This window comes from Marmota monax, unplaced genomic scaffold (genome assembly GCF_021218885.2).
Source record: "Marmota monax isolate L192 unplaced genomic scaffold, Marmota_monax_Labrador192_F-V1.1 WCK01_AAM20220418_F8-fsc00251, whole genome shotgun sequence".
Taxonomy (NCBI): domain Eukaryota; kingdom Metazoa; phylum Chordata; class Mammalia; order Rodentia; family Sciuridae; genus Marmota; species Marmota monax.
In genome coordinates, this window is record NW_026694546.1 from 1936216 (window position 1) to 1957059 (window position 20844).

A 20844-nucleotide genomic window follows, 5' to 3' on the forward strand; every position below is an offset into this window, starting at 1 on the left:
TAGAAAACTTGACATTAACCCACAGCAGAATTCTAAAAGGGTTTATCTGTGAAATTTTAGAAAAGAAAGTGACAAGCATCAACAACCCACATGTTTAGTACATGCAAGGCAGGGCCATTTCAAAATAGCTAGAAGATAAGATTTTTGAATGTTTTCATTTACAAAGAAATAAACATTGAAGGCAATGGGTATGCTAATTACCCTTATTGGATCATTACACATTGTATAAATATATTGAAATATCACCCTGTACTCAATAAGTATGTGCAATTATTATGTTCCAATTAAATTTTTTTAAAAAAAGCAAAGGAAAAAAGTTAAAGTAGGCCAAGCTGCTTTTAAGAGCATTACATGACAAAGAGATCAAAAAAATTCAAATGTAGCATACATATATTGATTTCTGCTGCTGAAAATGTCCTTCATTATGTATAGTGGAGAAAGGGGCAAAGACAAAATACACTATTGTGCAGTTCTACCAATGAATAATTTATGTATTACTGAACTCAGAGGTATTGGCTGACTGCTGCAAGATTCTGGATTCAGTCCTACCCTAATCCATACATTTGTGAACAGCATTGAGACTTAAGAAGTAAAATCATTAATTTCTGCAGGTGACACTAGACTGGGAAAGAGAGCAAAATACACTGGATGAAGAATCACTAAACCATCTCAGCACACAGCAGTGATGTGAAGAAATTAAAGTAAAAATATTTAAATCCTACACTGGATAAATCCTTAAGTAAAAATATATGACAGAATCTCTGGAAACAAGCCAAGAAATGGTAAAATAATATACTATGGAGATAGGCTCACCCAACTGGTCCAACAGGAAGAGATTGGCTTTGACACAGGTCAAAGGAAAAGACCTGGAAATAATATTTCTGGTAAATCCCACTAAGAGCTTCAGGTTATGTCTTCAGAAACCCATTTAAAGGCAGTTTTTTCATTTTCTTAAAGGCTTGATGAGTTAATGTCATTAATCTTAGGGTGCTTATCTGTCAAAATGAGAATACCTGAGGGATGTGTGTATGTGTGAAAGACTGGGAATCATGAGAAAAAGTGGGAAGTTTAGTGTAAAAACATGAATAGCTCCAGGGAAGAGAGGATATGAGAGCTAACCACAAATATGTGAAGAACTGTCATTCGGACGAGAAAGCAGACAAATTCACATAGTCTAGGTGTCTTTAGAAGAGAGGAGGGAGTCCCTCCCCAGAGTTCACAGGAACTAAGGCTTGGACTCCATTAAGGCATTTCTTCTAATCCTTGCTATCCAAAACCAGAATGAGCTGGTAAGCTATTGGCCAGATTTTGGCTAAAAGAAATGGTATATGCAAAAAAGATGTGTAAACTCTTAACAGGTGAGTTAAGACACTCTGTTTCTCTGCTGTGTAGTTCATCATATGGTTTATTCCCTTATATACATAATGTCTATGGTCTAATGAAGAAGGCAATATATCATGGTGGTTAAGTTTAACAACCACCCACCCAGATTTGAATCCCAGCTCTGCCTCTCATCAGGTGACCAGTGTGAGCTTGAGCAAGCTAGCTAACTGCTCTGGACTGCACTACCTACCACCTTTCCCCCATTTGAAAAATGAGAATGTAAGCATTTACCCCATGGGTCTGCTGTGAAGATTAAACAAGTTAATGCATAGGAAGTCCCATAACAGAGCCTGGCACACAGGAAATACATGATAAAGTTTGCAGTTTATTATGATTCCTCTACAACCATTTTAGTACTCTAAAGAGTCCTGGTTACAATTCTGGGCAAAGTGTGATGTTCACCTGAGACTTTAGCACTTTAGAATATTGCAAACATATAGAGAACGCTACATGCAGCAAAGAGAACAGCTGGACAAACTTCTCATTCTCAGACCTACGTGATTTCTAAAACCAGCTACCACTGGCAGATATTCCTGTCCCCCAAGTCGCCCTTACAATGCAAGTTGCTGTCCCATCATAGTTTTAGCAAAGGCCTGGGATATGGATCCTGGAACCTAAGAAGCAGGCTCCACTGAGGACAGCGCTGGCTTCTCAGGTTCCTCTCCCAGATCCACAATCCGGATGGCATTTTCTTTCTTGGAAAGCCAGAAGGCCGCATAGACTGGCTCTGAAAATTTGCAGTCAAACTTGTGAACCAGCGTCATGCAATCATATTCTACACCATAGAAGGAAAGGGTCCCTCCCGGGAAGTTGACATAGATCCCAAGCCTCCGGAAAGGGCCAGCTTTGAGTGGGGTCTCTGTGTCACTGTGCCAGGCTGTGAACTCCTTCCCGTTCCAATGGAGGCTCCAGGAGAAGTTGTTTCCAGAAATGCAACTGTTGCGTTCCTCCCCTTTCCGGTCAATTCCTTTGCAGGTCAGGCCAAAGTAAGTGCCTGCCCCGGAGATCTCTATCTCAAAATAGTACCTGTGCAGGTACAGACTCTGTTGGGACAGCACCTGCCTCCAGTGCAGGAATCTGCTGGGGAGGTCTGGGTAGGGATGTTCCCAGGGTGTGGTGTTGGTGACTTTGCGGTTGTCCTCTTGCAGTCGGAGATACCTATGTGCTGTGTCCGGGTCAAATGTGATATCGTGAGCATCTGAAGAAACACAGAAGGCAAGAAGGCTGTTTCAGGAAATGACAGCTGATTCTGACAGAATGCTTTAAACCCAGATGGCCTCCAAAGCATGTCTGGGAAAACACCCATCCCCTGTTGACCCTTGACCCAGCTGCTATTCCCTTAGGAAAAAAGGAGGATAAAGACAGAACAGGGTGAACACAAGTCACTTCACTTCATTCCTTTCTGAAGCTCAAGTTGCTCAGCATTCACTGTATTATTTGGTGAAGTGAATCAAGAAACAGAATTTACTCATTCATTCAACAAATCTGTGAAGAAAGCCAGGCACTATTCTATCAGTGTTAGCAAAGGTTTGGGGATATGGGTATAGCTACATTCTATACATTCACTCATTAAAAAAAAAAAAAATCTTTGTAGTTGTAGATAGACAGCCCACCTTTATTTTATTTGTTTGCTTTTATGTGGTGCTGAGGATCAAACTCAGTGCCTCACACATGCAAGACGAGCGCTCTGCCACTGAGCCCCAGCCCCACGTTCACTCATTTTCAAAACTATTTGACTAATAATTAGCATGTCAAACATTTCCCCAAATATATTCTATTTCTAATCCCAGAGAATAATAGCACCTTCCTGCACACAGTTGCTCACGTCAGAGCCAAGTCATTCTTGACATGTCTTTTGCCCCCATTCTTAAGCCCCATCCCTCCACACACAGACAAGAGAAAATCCTGTAGGTCTCCACACTTTTCTCCAGCCCTCTGCTTCAACTCCCGTCTAAGCCACCATCAAATCTCACCTATACCAGTGCCACAGGCTCCTTATTGGCTGCCCATAATAATTCAAAAGATAATACTATGAATAATATTCATAGCAATATTCAAAAAAGGGAAAAGTTAATATGTATAAAATATTTTTAATGCAGAAGAACCTGAATTATAATAGCATATGTTTAATTTTTAATTTAATGTAATGAATAAAGGATTTTGAGCCAGGCATAATGGTACATCCCTGTAATCCCAGTGTTTGAGGAGGCAGGAGGACTGTAAGTTTGAGGCCAGTCTAAGAAACTTAGTGAGACCCTGTCTCAAAATTTAAAAAACAAAAATTAAAAGAGAAAGGGCTACAACTGACTGCCCCTCAGCTCAATCCTCAGTACCACACACACACACACACACAAAAAGAATAAAGGGTATTTGGGTTCTTTTATTAAAATGAGTCTGCTTATAAAATATAACTGTGCTTCTGTCAGGAAGCAGGAAAGAACAAAGAAAACCACATGGAAACCAAAACATCCTGGGAAAAAAATAGGAGCTGTGGCAAGAACAGGAGATTGTTATCGTCATAAGTAAAAACCAGAGAAAAAGGCTGTTCATGAGTTTCTCCACCAGTGGTCCCCCTCAAAGAATAATCAGAAGCAAGGTTCAATGGCATGTTCCAAAAATAAGTTATAAAAATAAGCATTGGCCACACAGTGTAATTTTTCCTCTGCTAGCAGATGAGATCTGATGAACTGGTTAACCATCATCGAGTGTTTTTTATTTTTCAATTTAACTGTTTTAGTTGACAAAAATTGTACATTTTTACAGTGTACAACATGATGTCTGAAAATACATATATATTGTGGGATGGCTAAACCAAGCTAATTAACATCTAATTAACATATGGGCTACCTAACATATGCCATATGCATTTCTTTCTTTGCGTGTGTGTGTGTGTGTGTGTGGTGAGAACACTTTAAGTCCATTCTCTTAGCAATTTTTGAGTTCATAATGCATTGTGATTAATTACAGTCACCATGTTGTACAACAAGCTCTTGAACTCATTCTAACATGAAGTATTGATTAGAAATACAGTGCTTCAATTCACAATAGCTAAACTGTGGAGCCAACCTAGATGTCCTTCAGTGGATGAATGGATAAAAAAAATGTGGCACATATACACAATGGAATTTTACTCAGCAATAAAAGAGAATAAAATCATGGCATTTGCAGGTAAATGGATGACGCTGGAGAAGATAATGCTAAGTGAAGTTAGCCAATCCCCCCAAAATAAATGTCAAATGTTTTCTCTGATACAAGGAGGCTTCATAGTGGGGTAGGGAGGGGGAGCATGGGAGGAATAGATAAACTCTAGATAGGGCAGAGGGGTGGGAAGGAAAGGGAGGGGGCAGGGGATTAGCAATGATGGTGGAATGTGATGGACATCATTATCCAAAGTACATGTATGATGGGGCTGGGGTGGTGGCTTTATGGTAACGCACTTGCCTAGCATGTGTGAGGCACTGGGTTTGATTCTCAGCACCATATGAAATAAATAAATAAATAAATAAAATATAGGTCCATCAACAACTAAAAATAAAAAAATTTTTTTAAAAAGTAGATGGATGAAGACACGAATTGGTGTCAACATACTTTATATATAACCAGAGATGTGAAAAATTGTGCTGTATATGTGCAATAAGAATTGTAATGTATTCCACTGTCATCTATTTTTTTAAAAATCAATAAAAAAATACAGTGCTTTTAACAATGTTAACAGAACGGGTAGATTTCTTAGAATGACAAAACAATGTGTTGTGCAATTCTGTCCAAGCGAGACTTAAAAGTGAACCATTTGGTATCTGGCCAAAACTCTTAAAAGTGCCAAGATTATTAAAGACACAGAGAGACAGAGGGTTGACCTAGACTGGAGAAGACTAAGGAGATGGAAACATTTGTATTCCTAGGTTGGAATCTGGACCAGAAAAATTGGTGGAAAATGAATGAAACCTAAATAAATTCTATGGATTAGTTAATAGTATTGCAACAATGTTAATTTATTAGTTTTGATCAATATATTATGGCTACATACAACATTTAGAAAAACTGAGTGAAGGTATACAGAATTCTTTGCCCTATTTTTGCAATTTTTTCTAAGTTTTAAATTATTTCAGAATAACTATTATTTAATTGAATTTTAAAAGGTGTATTGTTTAGGGATAGTCAAGAGGTTACAAGAACCTGAATCCTATATGAAAGATGGTGGTTCTCACTTCAGTGTAATGTCAGCATTACACTGACATTGTCACCTGGGGAAGGGGAATCTGTTCACAACTTACATTGAAGGAACTCTTTCCTGGTTTTAGGCTCAGGTTTTGAGGTCCGATACTTGCGCTGAACGATGGCAGAAACTTGAGTTTTGATGTCATACTCCTCTAGAAAAATCAGAGAGTTGTGAATACACATCTGCTTGGGTAATCAAGAGAACTTGAGAAAACTGCACCCTTCCCTGAGATTCCTGAGGCTAGAGAGGCCTGGTGCCTACTAACGTGGAACACATTTAATGGATCACACCACTTTCACGGATGAGATACAATCACCAGAAAAAGATCCCACGCTGATTTGAATTTTTACCTCCTAGCACAAGCAGCAGCAATGTGAGATGCTAATCATAGAAATGCATCCCATTGCACAATGTGACTAACTTACCTTCTCCAGATCTTAATTATAAAATAAAGCATACATGAATTATAATTATAAAAATAAAGTTAAGATATTGTTCCATTAGTCACATGACCTAGCTAAAGGATGGCTTGGAAAATAAGCATTCTCCAATTTACTCATCCTTGCCTGTCTCTCTATTTCCCCATAGACCGTTCCTAGAGACACACCGATTATAGTCCATGGCCCAGAAAACTCCTCACCTTCTTTGGAGAACTCCTGGAGTTTTTCCTTGTAGTTCTCCAACAGCTGGATTAAGTGTAGGGTGGAGTCTGTGATGACCTTGCGGATGCCTGACAGTTTATCCTTCAGCCCTATGTAAACACTAGGGAAAGCAGTGTCTTCCGTGTTCTTGAACTTGCAGTACTCCTACAAAAAGGAAACAGAATAATTTGCGTCTTAAATTGTTTCTTAAATTGGATTGTTCTCCTTTCTACATCTTTAAAATGGGTTGATAACATACTTCAAGGAGAAAAACGTGTGTACAGTGTCCATCTCAGGTCTAAAAAATAAAAATAACGTTTTTTTTAAATGCTGCTAGACTTTAAAAAGTGGGCCTTTTAAAAATCAAGCGAGAACATGAGCTTTTAAAATCAGGAGGGACCTAATATCCATGAACAGCTCTAATACACAGCCCAGACTGGGAGTCATAAGAATGAGAACATTCTAGCCATGGTAGGGCGGGAGGAGCTAGTTGCAGTATTCTAAAGATCCACAAACCATCCCTCAGACAGGAATGCTACCTTCTCCTTGTCAATTCAGTCCAATGTGTAGTTTTCTATAATTCTTTTACTGTGATTTCCAGTTTGAAGTGTTTTCATATAGATGATCACATTAAGTCACTTCAGTTCCAAAACAACACAGGAAACAGGAAAGATTGATTTCAGACGTAAGACATTATCAAAACTCACAGGCAAATGAATATTGAAGAGCAGAATGGATACAGAAGAACACTTAACCATGAACATGGCTATGCCAGAGCCAAGGAAGAGAAGAAAAAGTACAAATCAGAAAGTTGATAGCACAACATTTTAATATTGTACAAAGATTTGGTTACTATATTCAACAAAACTAGAATTTTATTTCAGTGTGGGGAAAGAATAAATTATTCAATAAATGCTGTCATTTCAGTTGGCTGACAGTTTGGGCAAAAATAACTTTTCTTTCACCAAAATTAATAACTGTTATCCTATGCTAAAATATATCTTATACATCTTAAAGTTTTAATGTAAAAAACAAGTTACAAAAGGAGAAAAGAAAACAAGAAAAAGTGATTTTTATACTCTTTGGGCAGGAGATCTTGGAAGAAACTTGTGACAGAAAGTCAAATTTTTATCCATATTCATTTGCTGTGTTTTGATATTGAAAATTAGAGACACAAATGAAAAAGGAGACACTATTCAGGGGCTGGAGTTGTGGCTCAGTGGCAGAGTGCCTGCCTCACACATGTGAGGCACTGGGTTCTAGCCTCAGCACTACACAAAAATGAATAAAAAAATAAAGATATTATGTCCATGTATAACTAAAAAACATTTTAAAAGAGAGAGATACTATTCATATTTTTTACTATTTTTCTTTGTATGTTTCTCTTTCTCTCACTTACTATGAGAGTTAACCATAAAAGACTAACTATGGCTGTCTTTGGGTGCTGGGACTATGGGTTATTTTTTTTCCTTCATATTTTTCTGTACATCCCCCAATTTTTCACAATAAACAGTTTATTGCACCTACAAGGGATTTTTATTTTTCAAAAATGCAAGCAAGAAAAATTATTTTGTCTTTTGGAAGAAGACTTGTAAATTATTTATTCCAATCTTCTGTTTGGATAAGTGAGAAATTTGAGACCCAGAGAGGTTGAATATATATTACTAAAAGCTACACAGCTTATTTATGATAGATCCAGGATGATGAAATTTACCCCCAACCTAGTGTTCCTTTCCTGCAAAATGACATGTTCTTTAGATCTGGTTCAAAAGGCACATATCATAATGTATAATGATACATTATAGTGGAAAGTTCCTTCCCTCTACTGAGCAGTCCTCAATGACTCAATAGACACAGCTCTGTCTGAAAAACAGCAGGTGTCCAGTTTCATCCCTGCCAGGTAAGTTTCCACACAACTGCCAGGGTGCTTTATAAAATATACTCATCTGCCTTCCTCACTCCCCCTCCCAAAGTCCTTCACAGTCAGATGCCTGCTTGGCCCCACCAGCCTCATAGTCCATCACTATGAGCCCAGCATCCTGTGCTCCATCTCTATGAAATGCCTTGGTTCCCCAAGCCAGCCATGCTTTCTCAATCCTCTGTGCTTTCGCACACTCTGTTCCCTCTATCTGGAACATACTGCACCTTGAACATGACTTACCTTCTAGGACCTTCCCTGCTCTGAGGGATCCTCCCTACTCCTACCACTGCTGTACTTTGCTGAATCAAACCTGTGTCTCTGATTCCAATGGGGTTTTATCAAAATGCAGTCGCATTCATAGATGTGCCACAGGCTTGGTAGAAGAAGGATTCTCCGTGGTGCAGCTGCATGGATACCTCCACCTCTTCCCCTGCCCCACCCCTCAATTCTGTACCTCCAAAAAGAGGACGGTGTTGCTGATGGCCGCCAACCTCTCCAGCTCCTGCTTGCTTTTCTCCATCTCTACACTCCTGTACTCCAGGTGGGTCTTGATGCCATTAGCCTGGTTCAGAGCAGCTTGCTCTTTCTCCTCCAAGAAGAGCATCACATCTGCCTGGGCCTTCCTCACAGCAGCAAGCAGTTCCCCAAACTGCTCTTCAGCTACCACCTTCACCTCCGACACTGACACCTGGCAGGGATGGAGTGGAAGGCATCCAAAAATTCGTTAGTGAGGCATTCAATTTCATGGAAGCTCAACATAAAATATAAATAAATAAATAAACAAACTCGAGAAACCCATAAACGAGGGAACAATGTTCTACTGTAAAAGGGAACTTTTATTCCTGGAGAAAAGATTTACTCTCCTGAAATGCAAGTGCTTCTTTGCTGATTGTTAACTTAGTCTCCTTATCCATTTGATGAGATTGCTATGTGACTTGTAGGATTTCTTTAAGCTCTGACAGTCTGGGTCTGTTAATCGAGTTTATGAAACCAATTTTTTCTACAAGAGAAATGTCTGTATTCAGTATATTTGATAGTATACTTCAAGAGGTAAATGAATAACTTGACCTTTTTGCACAAATAGATAGTGTGAATCAGCTTTCTCAGCATTTTATTACACCTGGTTAAAATGATCACTGAACAGTCTGAGCCAAAAGCACATTTAAGATCATGGTGTCTCTGCAAAGCAGAGACAGGAAATGTTTAAAATATGTGTAGGTGACCATGGTAACCAAGAAGTTACAGGATGAGCATTATCAATGCAAAATAGAATGCTGCAATCAAACTATAAGACAAAATCAATATTAAGGGTTTGCATGTTGATATGCATGCTTGTGGAACTCTTTCATGAATATCCCTTCTGAATGCCTTCAATTACTAGAACATCTACAACATCAATCTGAGTTCTAAATGCTGTCTTCTTCTCTTTAATAGTTCTTAAGTATGTAGACAGCTCCTTCTGCATCTGTCCATACTGTACAATGCTCTTAAATTTCATAGGTCTTGGATATTCCCTGACCCAACCCCACAACCCAAAGTCCATTCCCTACCTATCTCAAGTCTCTCCCATTGTCCCCACCATCCTATCCCATCTGAGATCTCTCTGAGCATCCCCTCCAGGTGCTGTTTTCTGTTCCTGGTCCCAAGGGTAAGTTCCAGGCCTCTAAAGGGAGTCAAAACAATAGATGCCCTTAGGACGGGTACTGCAAGGGCACCTCTCTATCCTGGGAGGCAGGGAGAATAAGACTCAGACCCAAAAAGTGAAACTCAATAAGAGAAGAAATCAGAAAACAAGGGTCGTTGGGCCCAGGACATGTGGGAACCTGGAGGTTTGAAGAAAGATGAGAAAAAGAAATGATGATATCAGGTAGGAGGACTTCTGTCGGCTGGGGACCCTGCCTCAGACCAAGACTCAGGAATGTAATCCCAAGAGAATTCATGGTCTCTGATCAGCCTTTGATCCAGTGGCCAAAGGAGGAATAAGCAGGGAAAAGGAAGCAATTGGGATCGTTCCTGGGAGGGGGTAGGAAAGTATGTAGACACTCCCTCCATTCTCATTTTTATGCCAATGTTTCTATCACTTGTTGGCTTATTAGGCTAGGGCAGCTGGGCACAGCTGGTAGGAGGAAGAAAGAGGCTAGATGGCAGATTTTCTCTAAATTCCTCAAGCCCAAACCAAGAAAAGGCTTCAGACAGATGGCTGTATTGAGAAGCAAGGGTAGCACCAGAGGTAGTTTAGGAAACTCAGAGGAAATCTATTGTTCAGACTCCCTTTGGAGCTCTGGGATGTTCAGGCTGAGCCTAACTCTGGGGAGAAGGAAGGGCAGCAGGCTGTCCAGGAGCTCCAGCCAGCAGTCATCTCATTAGCATATTAAACTGATGCCCTCTCGAGACTGGAAAGGGAATAGGACTTAGCCCTTTGGTCACTGTGGGCAGTAGGTCAGGGGCACCACCTATACCCCTAATGGACTAAATACACAGGCTTTTGTTGAGCAGGTGACCAAAACAAGATGCCAAACCTACTCAGCAGTTTATGAAGCAAGAGTTTACAGATGTTGCCTCCTTGTCATTATAAATACTATGAATTCTGAGACAATTAATCATAACTGGATTTAAATCTAAATGTCAAAATATGTCTTCATTTTATAAATATGAAAGCAAAGATGGAGAAATCTACCTTAGAATACAGGTGAGATTTACTCATCACTTTTTTTGGAGAAGGGTGGTATAGCTGTTGATGTCTTATCAAAGCTCTACATTAAGGAATATGCTAGATCCCTGGCTTACTGCCCTTCCAACCCTATTAGGCTCAGGTATCCAGACTCCATGAATCATAGAGGCCAGCAGAGGCTCCCTGCCCTGCCTACTCCTGATCACTATCATAAAACAGGAGGAGGACTAGATATGGGTAGTCACATGAGGTGGGTAAAGAACCCAAATCCATTTACTCTCTATAATTCCAACATGTAGTTTCCTCATAGAAATATCATACTGTGAGATAAGAGGCATAAATCTGAAGACAAAATTCATGATCCACATCCCTTCCCTGCCACCAATGAGAAGAGATAGTATAAAGGGGGCCTTGAATGATATTGGTGATTGGCTCCTACTGTAGCCTCTCCTTCCTAAACCTTCCCATTGAGAAACACTTCTTTTTTGCATGTAAATGGAATGTGTGACCGATATTATTTACTACCCAAATGATGACAAATAAATAGTGCAGATAGGAGGGGCTACAAACATATCGAAGTAGTTAACAGTTAGTGGTTTATATTTGAGGATGGTGCACATGCCTATCAGTGTATGAGTCATTCTTAGGTTGAGAGAGCAACATTCCCAGGTTCTCCTGTCCCACCAATCTAAGGGACCCTAGACAAGCCTTATCACATCCCTTGTTCATGAAGGTCATTGTAAAATTACCTCCCCTGGTTACCATGCCATTATGAGAACTGAGTAGGGATCAAAGTGTCTAAACATTGAAAAGCCGGAAAAAAAGCTAAAATGTGATTCTCTAAGTCATTTGAATCCTGAAAATCAACTATCTCTGAAGGTTTATAAGGATTTAAAAGAGTAATTATTTTTCTTCCTTTAATAAAATATTGTGGGCAAGAAAGAGATTTCATTCTTCAGCAACTAATTAGTTATAAACACAAGAGGTGGAAATTATGGGCTGGGGTTGTGGCTCAGCAGTAGAGCACTTGCCTAGCATGTGCAAGGTGCTGGGTTCGATCCTTAGCACCACATATAAATAAATAAATAGATAGATAGATAGATAATAAATAAAGGTATAAAAATTATTTAAAATAAAGAGGTAGAAATTAAGTTAAAATGGATATATGTATTACATTAGGTGGGTGGGTGGATGGATGGATGAGTGGATGAATGGATAGGTAGACAGATGGATGGACATGTATATAAGTAGGCAAGTGAGTGGATTTGTAGGTAAATAAATGAATGGAAGGATGGATGAATGAATGGATAGGTGGGTGGATGGATAGATGGATGAAATTATTCATTCTCAGCATATGAAATGATACTGCTGACTCATTATCATAGAGTAAGTGTTCAGCAATCTTTTCCAAGTAGTGGTTATTGGCTTGCCACCAATGAAAGCTATTTGTGGAATTGCTTGGGTCCACTTATAGAGTCTATTTGGAAAGTGGCCACCACTAGAGTGACTAAAGCCAAGCAGCCTGGTACACCATTGGTCTTATCAAGTACCATCCATTTATCCCGCAGTTCTAAAGTCTTTTATCCGGATGCCAGGACATACATGCAGAACATCCTCCCATGATGGAGGAAGCCAAGATTTTTTATAATTCCTGGAGCTCTAACTAAATACCTCTCTTTTATACACACAGGCACATTCATACACTTTTCTGCTGGTCAAGAATGCACATATAAAAATAATGCTGTTATACCATGACTAATCTTGGTTCTACTCTATATTATTAAAAAGCAAATCACTTGCCAGCTTTAAAACTTAAGCAAATTTCATAACAAATCCTGACATCAAGGTGAGGCTGCCTCATAGTTTAGCCAACTATACCTATAATTCTCCTAGCAGAAAAACCCCACTGGACCTACAACCCATGTCCCACAACCCCCTATAGCCTGACTGACCCTGAAGAAGCAGCCAGACATGCTGAAATATAACAGGTGACCCACACCCATCTTACCAAAACGGACTTGTGATTGGCTTGAAGCCTGGCAATGGCATTTTCATTCAACTTGAGTTTCTGCTCCAAGTCTAACTGGGTGGACCGAAGTTCAGCCTGAGAAACAGAAAGGATAGAGTTAAGAAGGAAGGGGCCCAGTTGTACTCAAAAGTCCACAAGGGCAATGACGCTTTTCATTCCTTAGGTCCCTGCCTTTCTTCCACGAAAGGGAAAGTTTGACCTCTGAAGCTGATCTCAGAAGCCAGTCTAGAGGTGTGAAGCGTGGGCTGTGTGCCAGGGCTGTTCTGGGGCTGAACTCAGCATAAATTAGCTAAAATGTATCTGGTTTAAACAGTGCTAGATGACCTCTTATTATGCTTTCTATACCCATATAAGGTAAAAATTATTATCTTCATTATGTAGATGATAACATTGAACCATTTACCCAAGGTTAGCAGCTCATTGGTGGAGTTGAGTCTAGACCTTCTGACCCCAGAACAGCCTAACAAGGAGAGTGAGCCTTGGAGCCAGACAGCCAGGTAGGGAGTCCAGCTCTTTTACTTAGCAGCAAAAACTTTGGAAAAATTTACTTATGGATGAAAAAGACATTTTTTTCCCTTATACTCACACTCAACACAGAAAACTTTAGTGACCAAAATGTGTGTGTGTGTGTGTGTGTGTGTGTGTTTTCCCCACACATAGCAGTTCTCACACACCAGCTGGGTTTTCTTCAATTTAACTTGATTCTGAGTTAATTCTGATCATGTCAGATCCACAAGTTGAGGACTCAGGTCCCATAAGACTGCAACCCCTACCACCACTTCAGATGCCAATCCAAGTCCAGGTGGTAACCCCTGCCTCTGACCAACCAGCTAGAAATCAGAGGTTCCACCACCTGCTCCTCAGGTTCAGTTATTTGCTAGAATGGCTCATAAATTAAGTAAACATTTTACTTATGTCACCTGTTTATTATGAAAGAACACAAATCAGATAGATGGAAGATGCATGGGGCAAGGCATATGGGAAGAAGCACAGAGCTTCTATGTCTTCTTTATGCACTTACATGTTCAACAATATGGAAGCTCTCAGAACTCTGGCCCTTAGGTTTTTATGGACACTTTATTATAAGAGACACAATTGATAAAATTCATGGCCACCAGTCAACAACTCAACCTTCAGCTCCTTTCCTTCCCCAGAGGTTGAGAGATGGGCTGAAAGTCCCAAACACCTAACCGAGTGGTAGGTTCCCTTGGCAAGTTGTCCCCATCCACAGGCTGTCCAGCAGCTCCAGCCAGCAGTAATCTCATTAGCATACAAAAGACACAGATCACTTCAGAGATTCCTTAGGCCAGGCTCCATGGCACACACCTGTAATCCCAGTGGCCCTGGAGGCTGAAGCAGGAGGATTTCCAGTTCAAATCCAGCCTCAGCAACTTAGCCAGGACCTAAGCAATTCAGTGAGACTCTGTCTCAAAATAGAAGATAAAAAGTGCTGGGGATGTGACTCAGTGGTTAAGCACCCCTGAGAAAAGAAAAGAAAAAAAGAATGAACCCAGACCATGCATCCCAGGCAAACATTCTATCGTTGAGCCACATCCCCAGCCTTGCAAGGGTTTTAAGAGCTATATATGTGTCAAGAAATGTGGCCAAAGATCAAGCATGTATTTCTTATTATTTCAGAACTTAATGCCTCTAAATTTTCGTATCTTCACCTATGAAATGGAGATAAATAAAGTGCCTGCTTCCTAAGATTGTAAGATAATGAATTAAATGAGATAATGTATGTTAATAAAAACTTGGATTGCTTCTTGGCCTTTTGGCTAAGAGCAAGTATAATAAGAGCTTGGTACAGTACCAGACATGTTGAAAGTACACCCTAAATGTCAGTGGTTGTCTTTGAGATCCTCCTCCTCCTCATTATCATCCATCTTACTATTATGGCTGATTTCCCTTCATACTCTGTGTTTGCTCCTGGAGGCAGGTAGAGCCAGCCGTCGCCACTCCAAACCCTCCCCCGAGTCCTCCCTCCCTCCCCTTACTATAGCCCCACTGCCACTCCAGCCAAAGCAAGTGCAAGTGTTTGCCTGCCTTGACCTTGCCTCCTGGGACTCCCTAAACAACTTCTGCCAAAAAGTCTGCCTGGCAGAAAATCTAAGACTTTGCCAACTTCCAAGGCCCTGTCACTTCCCTCCTTCCACAAGGGCATGAGATAGCAAAAAGAAGTAATAATAATAATAAATAAGCAGCTTTCAATATTTTTAATAGCTTCTGTCTGCATTTAAAGCTGTGAGTCATTATGCCCCAACAGATCTCAAAGCGCATAAATTAAGTGCATAAATTAATTCTCCCAAGGAAGCCTGGGGGTTCCAGGCTCCCCAGTGGGGAACACAGCTGCAGGTAGAGCAGTCACTTCACAAGTACACTCTGCAGAAGGCTGGTAACCTTTGACCAGTCTAGGGAGCCCCATGGCTTCTCACCCCTAATACCTGTGACCTAATGCCTAGTAGTAGAGAATGAGAAAGAGTCAGGGGTCTGGCCTATTGGGGGAAATCCTGGAATCTTTTATAGTGACCCATTCTAGAAGAAAGGGGAAGAACATGAACTGTTTGTTTGAAAGAATTGAAAGACATAACAGAACACACCCTAGCAACCAGCTCATACAACATGGCACCTTAATAGCAGCAACGTAAGTTAAAGCAGTTGTTCCCAGTCATGTCCTAAGGAGACACCCAGATATCCAAAGAGGGGCTTCTCCTCTATGTCTGCAGACTACCATAAAAGGAGAAAAGGGCTGCTAAGTACTGAACCAGGATCTCTCTGAGTGAGTCACTCCAAGGGAAGGCACTCCCAATTACCACAAAAGGTGGGGCCAGTTGGGAGATTCGTATATCCAGTTATTCCTGTTCCTAGAAAATGATGGGTTGTCTCAGACTCTGGTTTCAGGGTTTCCCAAGATCAGCCATGCATACATGGCCAGAGTGGGCCCTGCCCATACCCTACCCAAGTGTGGAACAGTGGTACCTATGAGCATAGATGACCTTCTAGCAAAGGGCACAAAGAGACCTGCATGCTTCATCAAGGTATTGGAAAAATGTACAAAAGGCACAATATTTGGGGTCTGCAGACCTGTTGCTTGCTGGCTTATAATCTTGTCAAATCATTTAGATTCTCCTCTGGTACAAGGTCACAGAAATATGTTGACTGAATATTTCCTTATTCTGTCTACAGAGCAAAGGGGACATCCAAAGCTTGGTGGCTGGGGATAGGTTAGAGATGCAAAGGGGAAGAACTGAGAAAATGAGAAGAGAGACGAAAATTCCAGATGGAGTCAGTTCTCTTGTATTTCCAACCATGTGAGGTTAGCCCTCTAGAGACTTATCTTTGTAATCACGAGAATTTTACCTGGATATTGATTCCATTCCTCAGTTAATTGATCAGGACCTATTGCATGCCAATTCAGTCAACTGAAACACTCACTATCTGTCCTTGGAAGGCTTATAGCCTGGTAGGCTACTTATGAAAAATCAAGTTACATCAAGCACGGTGGCACACACACAATCCCAGCAGTGTGGGAGGCTGAAGCAAAAGGATCACAAATTTGAGGCTAGCCCAGGCAACTTAGCAATACCCTCTCTCAAAATAAAATTATATATATATATATATATATATATATATATATATATATATATATATATATATAGAGAGAGAGAGAGAGAGAGAGAGAGAGAGAGAGAGAGAGATAGGGATGTAGCTCAAAGGTAGAGCTCCCTGGGTTCCATCCTCATTCTCAGAAAAAGTTGGGGGTGGGAGGGAAGAAAGAAAGACCAAGTTACATAGTACTGAATCCAAGGCCTTCCTTACAATTTCTGGAAGAAATTCTTGTCCTGAGTGTCTGCATATCATCCACCTACTGGCTACCAGCAATCAGACTTTGAACAATGCTAACTACTCCCAGGTAAGCACAAAGACTTTTGGCTCTCTGATACTTGGTTCTTGCTCTACATGGAGAGTGTGACCATGGTCAGCATCCAGTCCTGACTTTTCTAGAACCAAGACTGAAGTTGAAGGTAGTGGCCTGGTACAAGTGGGGTCTCCAAAGATCTAAGGCCAAGCTCAACTCATATCTTCTCCTTCAAGAACCCTACCTTAACATTCCCAGCAATGGCTGCCTCCTTTGAATATGCAGCACTTGCAATGTGCCAGCCCTTTAGCACTCTGTGAAGCCAGGGTATGTGCCTTGGCTTCCTGACTAGATTCCAAACTCTGGGAGGTTATGGACTGGGCAGCTTAGCACTTAGCCACAGACTTCATAATGTATGATAAGCATGAAGAACAGGAAAGAACCACACAGGACAGAATAGACAGAAAAGGTGGTCATAGGAGTCCCAATTTTACACTGCTCCCCACAGACATGGGGTCTCATTTCCATGGTGGCAAGTCTGAGATCCAAAGGTGACAGGAATTAGCAGGAGCCAGTCAAGACCAGCTGCTTTTAAGAGGAAAGGAGTCTGGGGGCAAAGGGAACCACTAGGTATAGCTGGGCTCTCAAAGCCCACAGGTCTTGCCCAATGGCCTAGCTATTGCTAACCACAGAAGCTTCCGAAAAAGCTAACTTGGCAGCTGAGAAATGTCAATCACTCTGTAGATCCCCAGCAGGATCTCAGTGCTTTCTGTCCCCCCAGATGAACCTGCCATTACAATTTCCTGTACACAATGCCTGCCTGAATAATGATTAGCCCACTCCAAAGTGACCTTCAGAGAGTAACTGCAGTAGGCTTGGGCTAGCTGAAAGGAACCCTAGGTTTGGGGAGCCTTAATGATAACTGATAATTCTTTCAAAACAATCACAGTGGAGCTAGAACCTTAAGCTTCTTAAGCCATCAAGGTCCCATGTCTTCTGGGCTGTTTGCTTGGGCTCCTTGTAAGAAATCCTTTGTTCCTAAGATTTGGTGGAATTGCATAGAATGTAGCTGCACTCACAGAGTAAATTTGCTCTCCAAGATGAAAATGAGGACACAGGGTAGAAAGGACATAAGATCTCGGTAGCAGACCAGAAAGCAGGGGGATCTGTGTTACAGGGCTGCCACACTGTAACTATAGCCATGACTGCTTTTCAGCCCCCAGACTACCTTAGAGCACCTCACCCAATTGCCTTTATTCTACTTTACCCAGCTCTTTCCTAAGATATCTGAATTTGGAGTTCTGCCCAGCTCTCCTGCTCAAATTTCTATCACCCTAAGTCTCTGTGGCATTCTAGATCCCGTACATTTAACATTTATATTGTATAGGTGTTGGTCCAGGCATAGAACATTTCTGAAGGAAACAAAGTACAGTTAAGAGGAGGCAAATACAGGGATTGGGGATGGGCTGGAGACCTCTCTTCCCACTAAAATCGATTTGGGTAACATTGTTATTTAACAACTCCATATATCATTTTCCAGTTAAAAAATAATAAAATTCCAGCCAGGCATTGGCTCAAGCCTGTAATCCCAGCAGCTCAGGAGGCTGAGGCAGGAGGATCTTGAATTCAAACCCACCTCAGCAACTCAGCAAGACCTTTTCTCTAATAAAATATAAAAAAGGGCTGGGAATGTGGCTTAGTGGTTAAGTGCCCTTGGGTTCAATCCCTGGTACCAAAATAAATAAATAAATAAAATTCCTATATTATACCCAAAGGGAATAACAATACATTTTGTCTTAAAATCTCTACCATATATGGCCAGTTTTTGGAGTAAAACATATCAAAAAGATAAAGTTATACTGTTGTAATTTTGGAGTCCTTCCTTCATGTCCCTCCAGTAGGATGGCTTTCCAGAAACTTCCATGCCTCACTGCATCACTTAGTCAACTATATGAACTGAGACAAATGTGGTGGAGATAATAAATTTTTTACCTCACAGTTATTTGAGAATTGGATGAGAAGAGCCACAAAAATTCATTTTGAACAATACTCAGTATTTTGACAATACTCAGTGAAGACTATTCTCCTTAACTATGTGGAGATTTTTCCTTTGATGTGTATATTTGTTGCTCTTTCTCTTAGTCTGACATCCTTGGTCACAGGAAACACTGGAAACAATTAAATGACTTCCCAGGCCGGAAGCAGTGACTCATTGACATGTGGAATTCAGAGCTCTCCAAAACAACTCCCACCAGCACTAGATAAAATATGTGTCTAGGGATAGGCATAGAGGGGGTGCCCTGGTGTGCACACCCTCTTTCCCAGAAACCTCTTTCCTTTACTGCCAAGGAGCATTTGCCAAGAAATTACTGTAAACATGCCAGCCATGCATTTGGGAAGTTGCTGCAGGTATGACTATAAGAAATGTGGGACAGAAGTCAACTGTACTTCCCTACAGGAAAAAAAAAAGTAAGAAAAAGTGCTCATGGAAAGTCAAAGTGGGAGAAACAGAGCATATAAACTTGCTGAATCAATTCCCAAGGATTTCTCTAGGTCCTCAGCTTTAAGACAAAGGTAAGTTATATTTTACAATTAATGCCTTTATCTGATAGAAGTAAAATTACAGGCTCTGAGCACAGTATTCTTAGTTCCTCCTGATACTCTACCTGGTGAGGAACTTTCATTTTCCGTAAGTTAACCCATTCTTGACATTACACCCAGACTGGAGTGTCAAATTCTATTACCTTAGCATTTTTTCAAGCTCTTGGATTTCACACTGATTATCTCTAGCAGGTCACTTTTCACTAGTCTTTGTTTAGGATAAAGGGAAAAAGAAAAATTAGGGGAAAGATTTATACTTTTCTCTTGAATTGCTGCCAAGGTTGGTGTTTTATTAATTGATAGTATACGTGCCATGTAATTCCCTCCAGAGAGAAACATCTCCTCTGAGCCCCACAACTTCTGCGTCCTACACCCAAATACCCATTCCCAAAAGCTACATGAAAAACAGCAGGAAACTCAGAGAGAAGCCGAGACAGGCACAGAGGTAGCACGACAACAGGGAGACAAGGAGAGGACAGAGTGACCTACTTCATTTTTCAAATCCAAGGGCAACAGATTCTTATGCTGCACGAACAGCCAGGAGCTATGGCTAATTTCCTTTTTCTGTTCATACAGAGCACAGAAGTGACATCAGCAGAGCAAAGGATTGTGGTGTGGCTGGGCTTCCCCAGGCGAGCACCATGTCCCACTGCCCTGTCCCAGCTGGACAGACCCCAAGCACTCACCTCCTTGTCTCTGCGGGCAGCATCCAGGGAGACTGTAGTGTGGTCCTTGTGTTCATCCTGGCCACATTCCTGGCAAATGCACTGCTGGTCACTGCAGCAGAAAGCAACCAGAGGGCTGTGGTGGGCAGAGCAGGTGGGTAGGTCTCGGTCCTTTGATGGCTCAGTCAGCTGGTGGCTGTGCAGCTTACTGTTCTCCTGATGAGGACGCAGGTGCTCCTCACAGTAATTCACCATGCAGGTGAGACAGGATTTCACTGCCTTCACCTTGCTGGTTCCAAGGCAGAAGTCACACAGTATGTCCTCCTCCCCATCTTCACCGGGTGCCCCTGACTCTGCAGAGGAGCTGCCCTCTCCCTCTGTCTCCTCCACAGCTCTCCCCGGGGAGCCCAAATCCTCTTCTTCTGTGGGGCTGACAGACCCAGAATCTGAGCTGAGAGGGGCCAGAGGGTGAGCAGTGACGCCAGGCAATGGCCCTGGGGCCATCAGATCCAGTTCAGTCATCCTGGAGGCTCTGCCGCCTAAGCAGGCTTTCCTCTGCCCCTTGGCCCAGGATCTGTGCAGCCCAAGTCAGCCCAGAGAACCACGCCTACAAGATTACAGCTGCCCCAAGATTTTAACTGTTTACTGCCTCTAGGAGGAAGCTCAGTTACTCATAACTGCACTTCAGTCTTGGATGGCAGCCAACAGCAGTGACAGGGCGGCTAGATTACTCAGGCTCAGGACTGGCTCAGGAAGTCTCCTTGATAGCTCACGCCCCTCCTCAAGTCCAACCCTGAAACTTCTATTGTTAGGTGAATCATTTGTCCCCCGTAGGCTCTGCAGAAGACCATGTGT

The 20844-nt window shown here is 41.5% G+C and overlaps 1 protein-coding gene across 1 annotated transcript; it reads right to left on the reverse strand.

Annotated features, from left to right (window-relative positions):
- Positions 1 to 1688: 1688 nt before the first annotated feature.
- Trim16 (tripartite motif containing 16) lies at positions 1689 to 20587 on the reverse strand. The gene is made up of 6 exons (XM_046420710.2): positions 20011 to 20587; positions 12844 to 12939; positions 8619 to 8852; positions 6243 to 6408; positions 5658 to 5753; positions 1689 to 2581 (listed from the first exon to the last, which is right to left on the reverse strand). The coding sequence occupies exons 1-6, from the start codon at positions 20509 to 20511 to the stop codon at positions 1998 to 2000; spliced, it is 1677 nt and encodes a 558-aa protein (XP_046276666.1). The 5' UTR covers positions 20512 to 20587; the 3' UTR covers positions 1689 to 1997.
- Between the last annotated feature and the right edge of the window lie 257 nt (positions 20588 to 20844).